At 41.5% G+C, this 20,319-nt stretch overlaps 1 protein-coding gene across 1 annotated transcript; it reads left to right on the forward strand.

Annotated features, from left to right (window-relative positions):
• Window positions 1-2,037: 2,037 nt before the first annotated feature.
• On the forward strand, window positions 2,038-18,198 carry LOC133149026 (phospholipid-transporting ATPase IH-like; the record flags this gene model as incomplete). Its single annotated transcript, XM_061271788.1, has 29 exons — window positions 2,038-2,172; window positions 3,200-3,289; window positions 4,316-4,396; window positions 4,476-4,583; window positions 4,651-4,779; window positions 4,841-4,944; window positions 5,318-5,365; window positions 5,496-5,560; window positions 5,642-5,723; window positions 6,297-6,447; window positions 6,531-6,728; window positions 6,814-6,927; window positions 7,056-7,115; window positions 7,180-7,346; window positions 7,430-7,501; window positions 7,562-7,635; window positions 7,702-7,805; window positions 7,881-8,062; window positions 9,927-10,175; window positions 10,234-10,411; window positions 10,481-10,583; window positions 10,648-10,793; window positions 10,872-10,931; window positions 10,995-11,122; window positions 11,629-11,764; window positions 14,038-14,103; window positions 14,170-14,273; window positions 14,358-14,523; window positions 16,235-18,198. Coding segments are annotated over 29 exons (3,582 nt in total), but the record flags the coding sequence as incomplete, so codon positions are not given.
• Window positions 18,199-20,319: the final 2,121 nt, after the last annotated feature.

Below are 20,319 nucleotides of genomic sequence, written 5' to 3' on the forward strand. Positions count from 1 at the left end.
TCTACCACAACAAGCACGGCTTTATCAAATTTTAGCATTCCAGTCATAGTCATAAAGGACCCAAAAAGGGTCTTACCAAAAACTTTGCCCAACATGTTAAAAGCGTAGGATTGTTCAGAAGGTCAGTGCGTAGTATGATGATGGTGACATGTTGGAGTTTTTCGGAAATGTGTCCTCACTGTGATGGGTGGGCCCGTGTGCTGCTGGAAGTGCTACCCATAACACATTTGAGGAAACTCAATTGTAAAGAACAATAGGAGAGGTGGAGTTTGTTTGCTCATCTAGATAGATAGATATCACGAGTGAGACAGTTTTTGTGTGGCATTGAGTGTAACTCGGACTCCATTGAGGCAGACAGATAGAAAGTCTGCAGGCTCCCATCATCCATCTCGGGCATCCATCCTGACCACAAACGCTTCCCCTCAAACTATAAATAAACTTCTGAAAGCCATCATGTCCTGAAACATAAAACGCCGCTCGAAGAGATTACCTAGGGTTCAGAATAGCCTCATGTCTCCAGTTACAAACAAAGGCTGAATTATACCAGCTCTTTCATGAAATTTTATTTGGTAAGGACCTCGTCTGATTCGATTAAACTCAGACAGGCTTTTCTGCAAAAAGCTTGAACGTGGGTGGAAGTTGAAGTCAATCGATAGCAGGGCCAATGAGCTGGAGCCCAAATAAACCACTAGAAATGGACAATCAATAGGGGTGTAACGATACATCGATACACATCGATTAATCGATATAATGCTCTACGATTTATTGGCATCGATGCTAAAGGTAAACATCGATTTATATCGCCGTGTTTGACCTCGGACATTAGACGCGACTATTTTGAAATCCAGTTCATTGTTGCTTGCTTCCTCTTTCCGGCGTTGTTGTGTTGTGAGCAGAGCACGCACGTGAAAGGGGAGGGGACAACTAGTCCGCGGCTCCTGGGCTGGTGCTATGGCTAGTGTCCAAAAAGACGAGGAAATTTGCTCCCCTTTAGGCTTCAAGTCATTCGTTTGGAAGCACTTTGGATTCCAAAGAAAAGATGGCTCTACGGCCAAGACACGTGCAGTTTGTAAATCCTGCCATGCGGTGATCACAAATCTCGCCGCACATTTAAAGAAAAAACACCACATCAAAGTTCAGTGTTAAAATAAGCATTTCGTATACTGCAATACTCTTGTCATTTCCTAAATAAAGAGTTTGCAGTACCTTGTTGATTTTGCGTATGAATTGTTATAAATCAGGATATTGTCCTATATTTTTTATTAAAAAAAGAAAATCGATCGTAGAGCACTATATCGCGATATATCGTGAATGAATCGCAGCAGGCTTTAAGATATCGGCAAATATCGTATCGTAGTTCTTTATATCGATATTATATCGTATCGTGACAAAACCCGCGATTTACACCCCTAACAATCAATTACTCTCAAAGGGTACAATACTCTAAATGTCAGCCAGAAATGCAAAATTTCAGTTTTTTTCTTCTTTGTTTTGCATTTTATGGCTGGTGAGACGTACTCTGGAGCGACTTATAGTCTGGAAAATACGGTAATTGATTCAAACGTAAACCTTTCTCAACATTTGACCTCCAGAACGAGAGAGTCTCATTTAAAGGGCCTGTAAACTATGGACTTTTGGAATAGACCAAGCCACGAGTCACCTGTTCAGTGGTGAGTGGGAGTGCCAATGTATGCTTCAAAAAAATAAAGTAGAATACCGTAATTTTCGGACTATAAGTCGCGTTTTTTTTCACAGTTTGGGTGGGGGGGCGACTTATACTCAGGAGCGACTTATATACATATATATGTTTTTTTTCACTTTTTTGGGCATTTTATGGCTGGTGCGACTTCTACTCCGGTGCGACTTATAGTCCGAAAATTACGGTAATTAGATTTGCACCCTCGGTCGCGCTGATTAAAATGCAAAGGAACTTCGAATGCTTTGCTATCCTGTTTGTGAATTGCTTAGGGGGAACATTGGTGTCACATGACATGCTGCTGTTGAAATAATGTGTGATGTCTGTATGATTTATGATGAATTTCCCGGCAGTGTGTGGGTGAGGAGAACTGGGTGGACAGCAGGACAATCTACATTGGACACAAGGAGCCTCCTCCAGGGGCCGAAGCCTTCATTCAACAAAGATTCCCGGACAACCGCATAGTGTCCTCAAAGGTCAGTGAAAGCATAATTAAATTAAATTAAATTAAATTAAATTAAATTAAATTAAATTAAATTAAATTAAATTAAATTAAATTAAATTAAATTAAATTAAATTAAATTAAATTAAATTAAATTAAATTAAATTAATAATAATCAGCTGAAGTGCTCCAATTAAATGAAATACATATAAATAAATGAAATACATATAAATAAATAAATTAAATTAAATTAAATTAATAATAATCAGCTGAAGTGCTCCGATTAAATGAAATACATATAAATAAATGAAATACATATAAATAAATAAATTAAATTAAATTAAATTAATAATAATCAGCTGAAGTGCTCCAATTAAATTAAATACATATAAATAAATGAAATACATTTAAATAAATAAATAAATAAATAAATAAATAAATAAATAAATAAATAAATAAATAAATAAATAAATAAATAAATAAATAAATAAATAAATAAATAAATAAATAAATAAATAAATAAATAAATAACAATCAGCTGAAGCGCTCCAATTTAGCCGGGGCCGACAAAGATGGGGGGCGCCAAGCAGTGCATCTGTCGTCGCATGAAGGCAGAAGCCTGTTTGTGACGCTCGTCGGCCAGTTAAAACGTTCTCAAATAAATAAATAAATAATAAAAAAATAAAATAAACAAACGCATCATTTGAGGCGGCATACAGGAGGGAAAAAAAAGCTACCAGACTATAAAATGCACCAGAATATGTATAAGCCATATTTGGGTAATGACCTGCATTACCCAAACAAATTATTTCACACTATGATAAAAGTCATGAAGAATCCATAGATAAGCCGCATAGGGTTCGAAGCTTGTGCAAAAAGTAGCAATTTATAGTCTAGAGATTATTGTACATGCATTAATCAATAAAATATGTTCGAAATAAAGATATATCAATCAATAAATGCTAAAAACTATAAATATCTCTTTGAATTGAATTTCTCCCAGTCACTGTGATTGTCTGAGATACATCCAAAAGCTCATATGACTTCTTTGTGTTTCTCAGTACACATTTTGGAACTTCATCCCCAAGAACATGTTTGAGCAGTTCAGGAGAGTTGCCAACTTCTATTTCCTCATCATATTTTTGGTTCAGGTAAAGTGCCCCATTAAAGCTAACGGTATGTTGTTATATTTTTATTCAAGATTATTTCACCATGGTCCAGTTATAAGGCATTGCTCGTAAACCGAAATAGTGAGAATTGCATGTAAGGCTGCACAATATCAATTGTGTTTTTAAGATGGAGAGAAGCCGCAATTGAAATCGGGATTACCATTGCCCAGCCCAATTGAAAAGCAAACGCTGGATAACAACAATTTTTTTTCTTCTTGCCGTGTGGCTGCTATTGCATGAGAAGTCAAAATAAAATGGACCTTTTGTGTTCATCCCATTCCATTCCCATCATAACACAAAGCGAGGAACCAAACTAATCGGCCAATCTATCTAGCGCCATCATTTTGGCCCATTAAGCACTCTTGGGTTCTATAAAGACGTATTGATTCGCATTAGTATTTATTTTTGCATTCTTTGAATTGGACATCTTCTGTGTGGAACTACCGTTTTTTTCCATGTATAATGCGCCCCCATGTATAATACGCACCCTAAAAATGGCATGTTGATGCTGGAAAAAAGCCTGTACCCATGTATAATACGCACCCAAATTTTGACTCCGACTTAAGTCCGTAAACGTAAAATTATTTCAGAAAAAAGATCATCTTTGGGAACAACTGGATGTTATTCTGCCGGTCAGTATCACTGCGCATGCGCTAGCAAACTCAATAGCGAAGAAATGTTTCGGATTTGTGTAGGGTACATTGTGACAGCAAACGAGCAGGTGATCGAGCAAGCGTCTGATACGAGAGCATTGTCTTCGTATGGAGCGTGTTTGAAGTGAACAGCAGAGAAGAAAGCGCATCTGTAATGGCGGCCTCCGTATCATATCCGGATTTAAAAAAAAACAAAAAACTTTTTTTTTTTTGTACCCATGTATAATGCGATTTTAGGACAATAAATTAGTTAAATTTTGCGCATTATACATGGAAAAAAACGGTAAATGGCTAATGTCATTGTGTCTTTTTTGAAAGCTGGAAAATGTCTTTCCATTGTTTTGTTTTTTTCCAGTTGATCATTGACACACCCACCAGTCCAATCACGAGCGGACTCCCGCTTTTTTTTGTCATCACCGTGACGGCGATCAAACAGGTGAGAGAGCCTAAAGGTCAGGTGGCGTCACGCCACCTACCCCGTCACCACCCGCTATGGGACGCTTTCTTCTTCTCAGGGTTACGAGGACTGGCTGAGACACAAAGCCGACAACTCCGTCAACCAGTGTTCCGTCCACGTGGTGCAAAACGGCAAAGTGATCCGCAAGCAGAGTCGCAAACTACGGGTGTGTTTCGAAACATTTGTGTGTCCAACTCCGTTACTGACCTACCTCCCCGTTCAATATCCCTCAGGTGGGAGACGTCGTCTTTGTGAAAGAAGACGAATCCTTTCCCTGCGATCTCATCCTCTTGTCTTCGTCCCGGGATGACGGAACCTGCTTTGTCACCACGGCGAGTCTTGACGGCGAGAGCAGTCACAAGGTGCGCAACGCCGGACGTCTTGTCTGTCTCCTGTTGTTTGAATAGCCTGAATGTTTTGCAGACATACTATGCAGTGCAGGACACCAAAGCTTACAATGCTGAGAAGGAGGTGGACTCAATCCACGCTACCATCGAATGTGAACAACCACAGCCAGATCTGTACAAGTTAGTGAAAGCTTCATTTTTGCATACCGTATTTTCCGCACTATAAGACGCACTGGATTATAAGGCGCATAGAATAAATAACTCAATGTTGCTCAAACGTTAATGCAATCGCAATATAGTGACACTCGAAATAGTGAAAACAACAATATATCAATAACTTAACGTTGCTCAAACGTTAATATCACACAACGCACAAAATAAACGCGTTCCTTTAATAAATTAGTCCTCATCCACAAATCCATATTTGGATTATAAGGCGCACTGTCGGCTTTTGGGAAAATTGGGGGTTTTTAGGTGCGCCTTATAGTGCGGAAAATACGGTACATTAGTTCTTCCTGATTCTCTTTGACTTTTTTTTTTTTTCTCCAAATAGGTTTGTCGGTCGCATCAACATTTATATGCACAATGAGCCAGTGGCGAGGTAAAGTTATCACGGGTCCCCTTCAAATACAGAATAGATTGGGTGATTGTCAGTGATTTTAGTATATACTGAGAGATTTTTCCTCATGGTTCCGAAAAAGACGACTTATCAGGATTGTTGTTGTTCACAGGCCATTAGGATCCGAGAACCTGCTTCTCAGAGGAGCCACGCTGAAGAACACGGAGTACATTTATGGTAAATATATTGGTTATACAATTTGTCAAGTCTCCATAAAGAGGAGATTGTCATGGCTTTTCTGTCACCCTCTTATTGTAGCAGTTGTCATCTACACCGGGATGGAAACAAAGATGGCTCTCAACTACCAGTCCAAGTCTCAGAAACGCTCTGCAGTAGAAAAGTAAGCTTTTCTGTACGTTGTCACCCAAAAAACGGAGCCTCAATTTTCCACCTTTTTGTATGCTTTTTAGCAGATTGTTTTGCTTTCCATCCTTCCATCTATATTTTCCAACCGTCACATTTACCGTATTTTCCGGACTGTAAGGTGCACCTAAAAACCTAATACTTTCTCAAAAGCCGACAGTGCGCCTTGTAGTCCGCTGCGCCTTATATATGGACCAAATTCCTACATTTAAACTGGCCCGAAGCATTGTGTCATGGAATCAATCATAAGTGGCCCGCTGAAGACTATGAATCACGAATCAAAAAGACTATGGATCATTATTTTGTGATTATAAATTAATTTGTTGCGTCTGAAGTCGAAATAAAAAAGATAAAATGGAGAATGATTTGATTTGGATTCAAAATCTGACATGATGCATTCATGGTGCGCCTTATAGTCCGGTGCGCCTTATATAAGGACAACGTTTTAAAACGGGCCATTCACTGAAGGTGCGCCTTATAGTCCGGAAAATACGGTACATATCCAGACACAATTTGTGCAGAGGATATTTAACAGCTCTGGTCTTGGCAGGTCAATGAACGCCTATTTGGTGGTCTACTTATGCATTCTCATCATCAAGGCCATTATCAACACGGTGCTCAAATACGCGTGGCAGGCCGACCCAACCAGAGACGAGCCCTGGTACGATCAAAGAACTGAGGTGGAGAGGCAGAGAAATATTGTGAGTCCATTGTGTCACACTGTTGGTTATTCTTTTTATTTATTTATTTATTTCTCTTGTTGAGCTTCTTCTTGCCTCCACAGGTGATAAGAGCCTTCACAGACTTCCTGGCTTTCATGGTCCTATTCAACTACATCATCCCTGTTTCCATGTACGTCACTGTGGAGATGCAGAAGTTCCTGGGCTCCTATTTCATTATGTGGGATGATGAGATGTTTGACCAGGAGCTCGGGGAGAGAGCAGTGGTCAACACATCAGACCTGAATGAAGAGCTGGGACAGGTTCCCCTCAATGTCTTATTTTGTTTTGCGAACAATTTCTCCAGGTGGCATTTCCGTAGATTTAGCCTTTCGATCTTCTCACCAGGTGGAGTACGTGTTTACGGATAAGACGGGAACGCTGACGGAAAACAACATGGAGTTCATCGAGTGCTGCGTGGATGGACACGTTTACGTCGCCCAAGCTATTTGCAATGGACAGGTTCGCCCTTTTTGAGGATCCTCATGCCGCGAACCGATTCTTTATCAACGGCGGAGAAGGCATCTACGAATCTTCCGATTGCTTTGTTTCTGAATCCCTCGCTTCCTCCATTTCTATCATTTCATTAGGTGATGCCCGGTGCAGATAGCATGGACATGATTGACACATCACCAGGTCCCGAGGCCAGGGTGAGTGCAGGCCACCATATTATTTCCACGACTCAGAGTACTAAGTTGGCTCTCAAAACGACAGGAGCGCGAGGAGTTGTTTTTCCGTGCGCTGTGCTTATGCCACACCGTGCAAGTGAAAGAGGAGGAGACGGTAGACGGCATCAAGCAGGGCATCCATCACGGCAAGTCCACTTCCTTCTACATCTCATCATCCCCGGATGAGGTGGCGCTTGTGGAGGGCATGAAGAGGTGTCTTAATACACACATGATATGACGCAACTACGCACGGAGACTCTTATTGGACCATTTGTAATGTCTTTGTCTCGCCGAAGGCTCGGCTTCACGTATCTGAGACTCAAAGACAGTCACATGGAGATCTTGAACAGAGAGGAGGAGATTGAGAGGTTAGTGGATTGATCCAGGAGCTTCAGAGAACGATTACATGTTCAACCTCCCTCCATCAGGTTTGAACTCCTGGAAGTTCTGACCTTTGACTCGGTCAGACGGAGGATGAGCGTCATTGTCAAGGCCAGCACCGGTAATATGGATGTTCTGCTCGGGTCTGATTTCTCCATGATCCTTCTTCTTTCGTTTCTGTGCAAAGGTGAGCTGTACCTGTTCTGCAAAGGAGCAGACTCGTCCATCTTCCCGAGGGTCGTATCAGGCAAGGTGGATCAAGTCAGAGCTCGGGTGGAGCACAATGCGGTGGTGAGTCCATACTCGTGCCACTCCACGCTATTTCCCTTTTTGCATTCATCATGGGCCAACCGGATCTCCCCCAAGGAGGGTCTTAGGACACTCTGTGTGGCATATCGGCCTCTCAGTCCAGCGCAGTACCAGGAGGTGTGCCAACTGCTGAGTCGAGCCAAGTTGGCACTACAGGACAGGGAGAAACGGCTGGCGGAGGCCTACGACATTATTGAGAAAGACCTCATCCTGCTAGGAGCCACCGCTGTGGAAGACAGGTAGACACAATCCGCCATGCGAGGTTCAGTTGAGAACCATGTACAGTAACCCCTCGTTTATGGCGGATAATTGGATGTGAAAATCCGCAAAGTCGTGTCACCATTTTTTGTGTACCGTATTTTCCGAACTATAAGGCGCACCGGACTATAAGGCGCACCTTCAATGAATGGACCATTTTAAAACTTAATCCTTATATAAGGCGCACCGGACTATAAAGCGCACCATTAATGCATCATGTCAGATTTTTAATCCAAATCAAAACATTCTCCATTTTATCTTTTTTATTTCAACTTCAGATGCAACAAATGACTTTATAATCACAAAATAATGATCCATAGTCTTTTTGATTCATGATTCATAGTCTTCAGCGGGCCAATTATGCTTGATTTCATGACACAATGCTTCGGGCCAGTTTGAATTTAGGAATTTAGTCCATATATAAGGCGCACTGGACTATAAGGCGGTTTTTAGGTGCGCCTTATAGTCTGGGAAATACGGTATATTAAACCCTATACGGAAGTGCATATGTTATCATTAGAAGATTAAATAATAGTTTCAAACATGTAAATGCTATATTAATACGTAGTATAAATGACGTACAGAAAATACCGTATAAATAATATAATTATAAATAAAAATAGTGTGTGTGTGTGTGTGTGTGTAACATGTAGACATAGCTAAAGTATACATACTGTAAATATGTTTTATTATAACAACTTTTTTTATAACAAGGTACAAGTGTACATACTGTAAATATGTTTTTAGAACTCTTTTATTATATATTTTCTATAACAAGGTACAATACTGTAAATGTGTTTTTAGAACTCTAATTATTATAACAACTTTTTTACAAAAAGTGTACTTACTGTAAATATGTTTTTAGAACTCTTTTATTACCGTCATTTTCGGACTATAAGTCGCACCGGAGTATAAGTCGCACCAGCCATAAAATGCCCAAAAAAGTGAAAAAAAACATATATACCGTAATTTTCGGACTATAAGTCGCACCGGAGTATAAGTCGCACCAGCCATAAAATGCCGAAAAAAGTGAAAAAAAACATATATATGTATATAAGTCGCTCCTGAGTATAAATCGCCCCCCCCCCCCCAAACTATGAAAAAAAAACGCGATTTATAGTCCGAAAATTACGGTATGTATATAAGTCACTCCTGAGTATAAGTCGCCCCCCCCCACCCAAACTATGAAAAAAAACGCGACTTATAGTCCGAAAATTACGGTATTATATATTTTTTATAACAAGGTACAATACTGTAAATGTGCTTTTAGAACTCTTATTATTATAACAACTTTTTTACAAAAAGTGTACTTACTGTAATTGTGTGGACTTCTATGCCATCATTCCTCAATTTAGAAGTTTTATTTTGAATTTGTGATTTTTTTTTTTTATTTGGAAAAAAAATCCACGATGGATTGAAGCCGCGATAAACGAACCGCGATGTAGCGAGGGATCACTCTATCTGAGTGTGAATGGCTTTCTGGCGACCTACTTCTGGAATAGGATTCCGCTTGTTTGGAACTAAATTGGATCGACAGTGGAAAATGGATGAATGGGTGGTATTCTTGTCTAGGAAGGCTGTCTCCCATCATCCCACCACATCGGTTCTCCATTTCATGCATGCTACCGCCTTAACGACTCGCTGAATGATTCAATCGTTATTTCATGCCAAGACATTGTTAGGAATTAGACATCATCTTGGACTTTTGCAAAGTGAGTTAGACAGAAAGTTGCCCTTGCCTTTCACCCTTGACTTGTTCCTTCTTCAGTTGGCGATACGGCAAATGGAAGGTTCAAACCTCACGATGCCTTCTAACAATCTCCTCGATCCTTCCTCCGTTTTTAGACTGCAAGAAAAAGCGGCGGACACCATCGAGTCTCTGCACAAGGCCGGTATGAAGGTGTGGGTGCTGACGGGTGACAAGATGGAGACGGCGGCCGCCACTTGCTACGCCAGCAAGCTTTTCCACCGCAACACGCAGATCCTGGAGCTGACCACCAAGCGCACAGAGGAGCAAAGTCTTCACGATGTCCTCTTCGATCTGAGTAGAACTGTCCTCAGGCACCACGGTGGCATGAGCAGGGACGTTTCTGGGTGAGTTTGTCGGCAGATGATTGGGGAGAGAAATTCAAACGTCACATCTGCGCTTCAGTTTATCGGGTGACTACACGGACTACGGCCTCATCATCGACGGAGCCACCCTCTCGACAGTGATGAAGCCAGGCCAGGAGGACTCCAACTCGGGGAACTACAAAGAAATCTTCCTGGAAATTTGCCGCAACTGCAGTGCCGTACTCTGCTGTCGGATGGCGCCGCTCCAGAAAGCGCAGGTACGAAACAGGAAGTCTTCCTCCCAATGTGACGATTTCATGCTTTTCCCTTCTCCGATACTTTTCAAGATTGTGAAGCTGATCAAGACCTCCGAGGAGCATCCAATCACACTTGCTGTCGGAGATGGAGCCAATGATGTCAGCATGATCCTTGAAGCTCATGTTGGCATAGGTGAGAACACTGTCAAGCCTAAAAAGTTGAGGAGCATTTCATGGGACAAAATGGCCGCCTTCAGGTATCATGGGTAAAGAGGGACGTCAGGCAGTGAGGAACAGCGACTATGCCATCCCCAAATTCAAACACCTGAAGAAGATTCTCCTCGTCCATGGACACTATTACTACATCCGCATCTCTGAACTTGTACAGTACTTCTTTTACAAGGTACCAGCGTGCGGATTGTGTATTTGTTTTCATGCAAAGCGCAGCATAGACCAACCATCTTTGTTTCCCTTCCGCCAGAATGTCTGCTTCATCTTTCCGCAGTTCCTGTACCAGTTCTTCTGTGGTTTCTCACAACAGGTAGGGAGGCGCAACGCAGAAATACATCTCGAAATGAATCATTGTGTCTCTTCTCATCCTCAGCCACTGTATGACACCGCCTACTTGACTCTCTACAACATTAGCTTCACTTCGCTGCCCATTCTGGTCTACAGTCTCATCGAGCAGCACATCAACATGCAAATCCTGAAGAAGGACCCAGCTCTGTACAGGTTGGAGCTAACCATAGTTGTCACCTTGTATTTTTTCTGTCCAGGTTAGTCGTAAGGGTCACTCGAGGCTGACGCCAGCATTTTTGTAGCTCGTCTGAAACGAGACAGTAAAGTGTCGATTACCGTAATTTTCGGGCTATAAGTCGCTTTTTTTTTTTTTTATAGTTTGGGTGGGGGGGCGACTTATGAATGCAGCTAAACATAAATGATTATGTCTGGGTATGTTCTTCTTGTGGGTTTTAGCTTGTATTTGTTTTATAATCTATTTATTCTATTTATTTTTTATCTCATGCGCGGATCGGTTGGCACTTTTTAAATTTCGTTGTACATGTGACAATGACAAATAAAGATTTATTCTATTCTATTATACTCAGGAGCGACTTATATACATATATATGGGTTTTTTTCACTTTTTTGGGCATTTTATGGCTGGTGCGACTTATAGTCCAGAAATGACGGTAGCTAATGCTAATGCTCACCATCACGGTTCATCCTTCCCTCCACAGAGACATTGCCAAGAACTCGTTACTGCGGTGGCCCATCTTCATCTACTGGACTGTCTTAGGTGTATATGACGCCATTGTGATGTTCTTTGGTGCTTACTTCCTGTTTGACAACACCACCTTTACCAGCAATGGACAGGTAGCGCCAACAACATTTGGTTACTTCAACAATTCACAGGAAATAATAACACGGTTGTTGAACTAGTTTCATCTTCAGTGTCCAGGTGCAGTTCTGCAAAAGAGAGCATTTAGATTGTCTGCTCAAATGTCGTCACTGCCTTTTTTCACTCTTGGCCGGTGTTACTGTCCTAAAACTTTGTCAGCTCCTTAATTATTTTTTGTTGCATCCATTGATTTTTTTTTTTTCTTTCTTTCTCCAAACTGTTTTTCAGTTGTTTTTCATTTTCTGGCTTTTGTTTTCCTCTCCTCTTACCTTTGTGTTGCCTTTTCTTTATGCTTCTCTTTTCCTCCTCCTAGCTAATGACAACCAACACACAGATGGTAAGCCTGCCCACGTTTCAATGTCCGCCCCCACCGAGATTCCCCACTTTGACCTTTGGCACTGACTCCTCATACGGAAGCAACCATTTTTCCCAATCTCATCTCATGTCCCTCCCTCTCTTGATGCTTGTTGTAGAAACACCAGCAGTAGGCTCGTAGCATATTCACTCATACCCACGCTTGCTGCACTTTTGATTCCACCGACAACAGTTCACGTGACCAAAAAAAACAAACTTTTCTATAGTGATGGGGAAAATGAAGCTTCATGAACCAGTTGTTGTATTCTTGGGCTCCTATAGATGGCAATGTTGGCTTAAAGTGAGAGATTTAAGAAATGGCAAGTCAGCTCTTTGGTGATCAGAGAGTGCCATCTAGAGGTCTAAGTAAACACAACAACGGGTTCATGAACCATCTTGAAGCTTCATTTGCCCCTCATTACATTTCGGGCCCGTCTTTGGTTTCCCAAGGACCCACTCCGGCATGCAATACTGAACATTTTTCAGGTCATGAATCATTCTGGTTTTAGTATGCTTATGTTACCCAGAGATCATTAAATGTTTGTCTTAACTGTCACCAAAAAATGAAGTCTCACATTGTTAACATGCAACCGTGGCTGTGCAAAACATTACACTCCCTGTTATATATACCTATGCATTTTATTTGTGCCTATAAAGAGAACAAATACCGTTTTTTTCCATGTATAATGCGCAAAATGTAACTAATTTATTGTCCTAAAATCTGGGGTGCGCATTATATATGGGTACAAAAAAACAAAATATTTATTTATTTATTATTATTTTTTTTTAATCCGGATATGATACGGAGGCCGCCATTATAGATGCGCTTTCTTCTCTGCTGTTCACGTCAAACACGCTCCATCCGAACACAATGCTCTCGTATCAGACGCTTGCTCGATCATCTGCTTGTTTGCCGTCACAATGTGCCCTACACAAATCCGAAACATTTCTTCGCTATCGAGTTTGCTAGCGCATGCGCAGTGATACTGACCGGCAGAATAACATCTGCTTGTTCCCAAAGATGATCTTTTTTCTGAAATAATTTTACATTAATCGACTTAAGTAGGAGTCAAAATTTGGGTGCGTATTATACATGGGTACAGGCTTTTTTCCAGCATCGACATGCCATTTTTAGGGTGCGTATTATACATGGGGGCGCATTATACATGGAAAAAAACGGTATGTACCCTAAGGTACTCAATGGATGTTCGCCTACAGATGGTATCATTTTTAAAGGCACCAATACAAAAGGTACAATTGATCTAAGCTAGAAGGTCCTGCCCAGTGACAAACCATTGGAACCTGAATGGTATAGAGTTAGCACCGATTTTTTTTTTTTTTTAGTAGAAATGTATCTGTTCCAATTTAAAGATGGTGTTTGTCTGTGTCCATTAATTAAGGCGTGGACAAGCTACTTTGCGTAAATACCGTGGGAGGATGTTGTTGTTGTTGTTGTTGACACGAGGAAAGTGAAGTGTTTGAAAGGTTACTTGGCGCCGTGTGAATTTGTTGTTTATGTTGTCATCCACCCACTAATGGCTATTATGATGACAGAATTGAAATGGATTCAACTTGCAAAAAGTACTTTGGATGTTTTCTTAACTTGGGCAGAAGAAAACAATAATATCCAAGGTCCAGGCAGGTCTTTATTTGTTGTGGCCTATTTAATGACGTTGCGTGAAGTGCATACTCGAGTATCATTATTAACAACACCCCCTCCCTCCCTCCCGCCGCTTCATGTTGTTCACCATCTGTTTGATTGATTGATTCATGTTGATCTTGTGCACACATATAGAATGATATCTGGTTGTGAACTACTCCACCATATTTGTTTTGTCGAATTAAAATGATTGGTCGATGGGACAAACAACTTTTTTTTTTTTTACCCCTGCAGATGTTTGGAAACTGGACCTTTGGGACGCTGGTGTTTACAGTGCTGGTCTTCACTGTTACATTCAAGGTACATCATACACACACACACACCCAAGTTCACGCACACACATTGACATGGCTCTTCTGCCCCCAGTTGGCCCTCGATACACATTACTGGACCTGGATCAACCACTTTGTAATATGGGGCTCGCTTATCTTCTTTGTGGTCTTCTCTCTGCTGTGGGGAGGGATCATCTGGTAGGCCTTTTGCACGCTCCCATTTGGCTCTGGAATGTTGCTTTCTGATGACCTAGTTGTCACAACATGTCTGGTGTCCCGCAGGCCTTTCCTCAACTACCAAAGGATGTACTATGTATTCATGCAGATGTTGTCTAGCGGCCCCGCCTGGCTTAGCATAGTACTGCTAATTACAGCCAGTCTTCTACCGGATGTGCTTAAGAAGGTCATTTGGAGGTCACTATGGCCCACCACAACTGAACGTATACAGGTGAGTTGTTCCGTAGTCGTTAACAACGACCAGCTCAGCATTAATGGTGTCATTTTAAGTTTGGTAAGACCGTGGCAGTGTCTGAAGGTCAGCAGGACTAGGACTGCCCAGTCAGTCAGCGTCTGTGTGTATGCTCCTTTAATTGATTTCAGAATGAGGGAGGTCGGACTTAACTGAACTTGTTTTCTCAATATGGTCCCAATCCTTTTAGGTTAAGTCCATTCATTGTCCAGGTACAAATGTTGTCCGCGGCAGTGAGCTTCTTCCATATGACCTTCTCATCTCCCTCGACTTGTCCAAAGCTAATCAACTGATTCTAAAAATGTTCTTCTCACTCTGACCTTTAGTTTTAGTCACTGTATCTTTTTTTGATACATCTGACTGCTTCTCCTGAGCTTTAAATTCTCCCCTTCCCTTCTTTTCCCTCCCCATCTTCTGACTTCCTGTTTTCTCCTTCTGCAATTCTGCTCCCCTGGTAGATGAAACGTCGATGCCTTGCCTCTCAGCCTTCCACCATATTTATGCTGTCTCAGACCTCCAGCAGAATCAGTTTCTAACCCCTGCCTACCCTGAGGTGACCCATCCGCTTCCTTCCCTTTCAGTCCGACCTACTCGAACACTTCCTCTTTCCTACCGCGTTGCTTTTTCCATTCGTTCGTTTTGCATGAAACTGAAGTCGCATCTGGATTCAACTATGAAGAGACAATGTTTGTGTATATATATGTGTGTGTGCGGTGTGTGTTTGTGTACGCAGCATGTAACAGATAATAGCGCTTATGAGGAGGCCGAAGCCTGCCTGAGTTCTGACTCCTTGCTAGGTGGGCTAGCTGTCACACAAGCCTAGAAGGCTTCAGCATGGTAAAGCTTACTTTGTGCGTGTGTGTGTGTTTCTTATTCGAATAAAGTTTTTTTTTTCCTACCTCAATGAAATTTGAGACTGACTATCAGGTGGTTGTGCATGTGTGTTGGCTGCTTGGGTGGTTTGATCTGTTTGGATCTCTGGGGCCCTCTGGTGACCGAGTGCATCCTTTCGACCGAAACAGCCTTGGTGCTGAACGGTCCGCTCATGGTTCTATTTGCATGGTTTGGTTCTTAATAGGGAAGCTATAAAAGTGGACGCAACATCCCAGTTGACCAATCAGAGAAAAAATAAAAAAAACTACTACCGTATTTTTCGGACTATAAGGCGCACCTAAAAACCAAAAACTTTCTCAAAAGCCGACAGTGCGCCTTATAGTCCGGTGCGCCTTATATATGGAGCAAATTCCTAAATTTAAACTGGCCCGAAGCATTGTGTGATGAAATCAATCATAAGTGGCCTGCTGAAGACTATAAATCATGAATCAAAAAGACTATGGCTCATTATTTTGTGATTATAAAGTAATTTGTTGCGTCTGAAATTGAAATAGAAAAGATAAAATGGAGAATGATTTGATTTGGATTCAAAATGTGACATGATGCATTCATGGTGCGCCTTATAGTCCGGCGCGCCTTATATAAGGACAACGTTTTCGAATGGGCCATTCATTGAAGGTGCGCCTTATAGTCGGGAAAATACGGTAATTTAAGCATAGTTGGAAAGATACTTCCAAATCTGAAGGAATGCCTTTTTAAACTCTGAACCCAACTGGGATGTTAGTGTCGCTCATTTGCAACCTTCCAGAATTCATATCAAGATTTATTTTTGTTCTCCCTTCTGAAATCCACACAGAATGCTGATAAACTATACAAGGGACAGCTTTCGGAGTTCACCCCCCTGTCGTCTATCCACGCCGCTCCCAATGCTGACAGACGCGGTCAAAGTTCTGGCAGCCACAGGAACATGCCTCACCCTACAAGGTCTGAACCTTTCACCAAGAAAGCCATGTTGACGCGCTGGCACAGACCACCAGATTATTGCACCTTCACGCCCCTCCTGGGCTACACTGATGTCAACCGCTCCTCAAAGCTGGGCCACACCTTCAATGGGGCTGGTCCGGAGACCTCGGTGTAATTTATCAGTCAGCAGAATGGATTTCTCTTCAAATGGACCATAAGCTTCAAAGTTAAGCCAATTTATCGCTGGAACATGAAGAGCAGATATGCTTAAGCCAAGTGCAAAGGGTGAAAGTGACCTTCATGACTCAAATCAGGAGCCAAGCATGACACAAAGTGTTGCGGGATGGCTCTGAAGAGGACTACTACATTCCGACAAGGGCTCAAGATTAATATCACTGCGTAGTAGCTCTTTAATCCTGAAGTGCAATTGGATTGTCGGGATGTTTTTGTATTATGACCATTGTCATCTATGCAGAATTGTACCTCGATGGACTGAGCAAACATCTCCTTTCCTTTCCTTTCTCACAGGACAAACTGGTCCTGCCTGCGTGCAAACACGTTGTCCCGAAACACTTCATAGGACACACTGCAACAGTGTAAGAAAGTCTCAAGAGGGCAGAGGCCTACGTGTTCCTAGTCTAGCTAGCGTCTAGCATAGAGACATTAGCGTATGTTTGGTGTTTTGCCCCGTGTACAATAGACGTCATACTAGCATGTATGCTGCTAGCACTCGACCTGGCTGTCACCCTTTAGTTGTGCCCCCTTTTTCCGACGCAATCTCCCGCTAGCGGTGGTAGTTGCGCGACTCTATGCTAGCTGCTTACGAATCGCAGTATTGCTCATATTAACCGTAGGTGACATTATGGAGGCTACAGCTGCGCTCTCAATATATTCCTGTGATGGTGAAAGAGAAAAGTCCTTTTCAGACAGCTAACCGTAAACTAGCGGTGGGGAAAATGAAGCTTCGTGTTGTATTCTTTGGCTCCTCTAGATGGCGATGTTGGGTTAAAGTGAGGCTTTTAAGAAATGGCAAGTTCAGCTTTTTGGTGAGCAGTGAGTGAGTGCCATCTAGAGGTCGAAGTGAACACAACAGCGGATTCATGAATCATCTTGAAGCTTCATTTGCCCATCATTACCGTAAAGCCCGTGTATAAAAGATCCCTATGTATTGAATTGCCACGCGCCAGTCTCAACTCTTCTCTTCCTTCCTTCCTTCCTTCCTTCCTTCCTTCCTTCCTTCCTTCCTTCCTTCCTTCCTTCCTTCCTTCCTTCCTTCCTTCCTTCCTTCACACTCTCCTCCAGTCGTTGTCTCTGGCAATGACGCTGAAGGGCCACCTGACCACCAGCTTGACTTTGCCCAGTTGTCATCTTCACGCTCCAGGACGCCAATAGAACGTAGTGGGAGAAATGTCGCTCTCCATTGGGCGTCTCTGAAACAAAGCCTTGTTGTCGCCGCTTGGGATGTGTGTAGCTGCTTCCTGTTAGGTGCCTTGCGTAGCTGATATTGCAGCAGGTGAATGTAAACGCATTTCACTCCCAACATCAATCCAAAAAAAAAAGACGTTTGACCACTTGATTTCCTTATTTGTAGGTTGTTGTTTTTTTATGTTTTATACGCTGCGCATGCAGGAAGACCAATGTTATTTAAATGCAGTTGACCAATGTTACAAACTGTGACTTTCTTTGAGCTTCACTATTTGGACTTGCTGTTAGCTTCTGACATAAACACCTCATCTACATTTGCATTTTCTCATGTACCTCGAGTTAGGCTGTGGTGGGACTTCAAAGTGTTTTACTATCTGACGACAGGATTGATTTGACACAAATAAAGCCAATTGGGATGGAGAAACCACTTGACAGAGAGTGCGTGTGGAGTAGTTTTACGAAGTTTTTCTTTCTTTCAGCCATCATTTAAGGTCAGAATTTCCTGGAACTCTGCTGTCCTCAATTCCATTTAAGTATTTTTGTGAGCATCATTTATGCTATCAAGCTGTGCTCCAACTTGGGCTGATGAAGCCTTGCCCAGGAGATCTGTTTAAGCTTGAACTTTAAGCTTACTCCAGGTCCCCATAGGAGCAACTAAAACTAATTTAAAATCTAAATTAATGACCGAGCTTTACTAGTCTGATTTTGGCCTATACTCCTGGCTGAAAAAGTGGGTCATAATGTTTTTGGTGTGCAATATGGGGGTCTTTTGTATGCTATTTCTAAAATTAATATTACAATTTCCTTTTTTTTATATATTAAAAAGAACCACGTTGGTATATAGAGAAAAGAACAGTACATTTGTTTAAAAAACAAAAAATGGGCACACTTAACTCAGATGTCAAAGTTATTTTTCTTTCAGGGAAAGGGCCATTAGTCAACCCAAAACTAAATGAATAAACCTTTCTTTCCTCACGCTATTATGCAAATGATTTCTGCTGCAATTCACCTCATCTCCACTAAGGGGCAGCACAGTAGTACTGTTAAGTTAAAAGGTTTCACGCTGACGTTTGAAGAAAGACGAGAAGTGATGCACAAATGTTCTCATTCATCATAACGAACTAAACAAAGTGTAAAAAGAGACTTGAATATGCTTACTGTTCACCCTACAGATTTGAAATACTAATCTGTAAAATATAAAATTCCAGTAAGCCTTTAAAGAATACCGTGCCATTGTTGACTACCAATTTAATGCTCAGTAGCCTACCAATTAATTTTTTTTTTTTTTAAAAAGCAGAAGGTGAGGAGGACGTGGCTAACAAATAAATAATGAACACACACATTGACTATAGCATTAAATGGAAGAAGTGTGGGGAGGTCCTCTATTTACGCGTTTTTAAAAATCTATGAACGAGCTGCCAATTTGTGTCAATTTTCATGAATATTTTCTTTTTTTCATAGCCATCATCCTCTTGACCTGAAGCTTGCCATAGTATGCAAGTGCCACCAGAAAAAAATAATAATAATAATCTGCTGGTTCTTTTCAAAGTTTTGTCTTTTTGGTTTATCTTCAACAAGAAGAAAACGTCTCCTTTATTGTTCGTCAGGATCCTCGGCCTTGACAGCTCCTCTCAAACAAGGCAAATTGTGCAGAAATGTTTTTTATTCTTCTTCTTCTCTCGCTCTGTTCAAGATTGCCACGTCTTCACTGTCTTGACACACAATGGACTCAGATACCATAGCAGCCAATCTGAGTCTTTTCATCTGAAAGCTGAGGGTGCTGCTCAGTGAGAACAATCTATACCAGGCCTGACCGACTCTTTTACGTTCATATCAACATTTGTGATTTATTATTATTTTTATTTTGTGCGTGTTCGCTTCGCGCATGCGCATGAGGTGAAACTCCTCAAAGCAGGACGGGGCAAAAACCCATTCGATTAAACAATTAGTGTCAATTGCGCTGGGAAACAAATGCACAGCTAAACGAAAATATGAAGATAAACCCAGGACGGGGTTTTTTTGGGAAAGTTTCTATTTTTTTGTTGAACGTAATGATATATCAGACGTCATTAGTGCATTTCAAATCTGCAGCGCCATGCACCCCATGCTAATAACATCGATAAGGACTTTCCTGAATTTTGCAAGCGCAAGTTGGGCACTTTGAAAAGTCAAGCAGAAAAACAGGTCCAGTTTTTCCCAAAATTGACGAAGCACACAACGCTTGCATCGTATCTACTGGCTTGGAACTTTGCACGGGCTAAAAAGCCATACAATGAAGGGGAGCTCATTAAAAAAAAAAAAAGTGACGTTGAAATCTTGTCTCCTGAAAACGACAAACTGAAACGAATTCGATCAGACATCCAACCAAAAGAATTGCTTTGAGTAGCAACAACGGAATACACGCCAGATTTGAAGAGGATTGTTCAATGCAAGGGATGCCACAAGTCGCACTAAGCAACATGCATAGTAAGTAAAAAAAAAAAAAACGCGATTGTGAATTTGTGGACTTTGTTGAACTGACAGTTTGTGTGTCTGAAACAGTGCACATGATAA

This window comes from Syngnathus typhle, linkage group LG2 (genome assembly GCF_033458585.1).
Source record: "Syngnathus typhle isolate RoL2023-S1 ecotype Sweden linkage group LG2, RoL_Styp_1.0, whole genome shotgun sequence".
NCBI lineage: Eukaryota > Metazoa > Chordata > Actinopteri > Syngnathiformes > Syngnathidae > Syngnathus > Syngnathus typhle.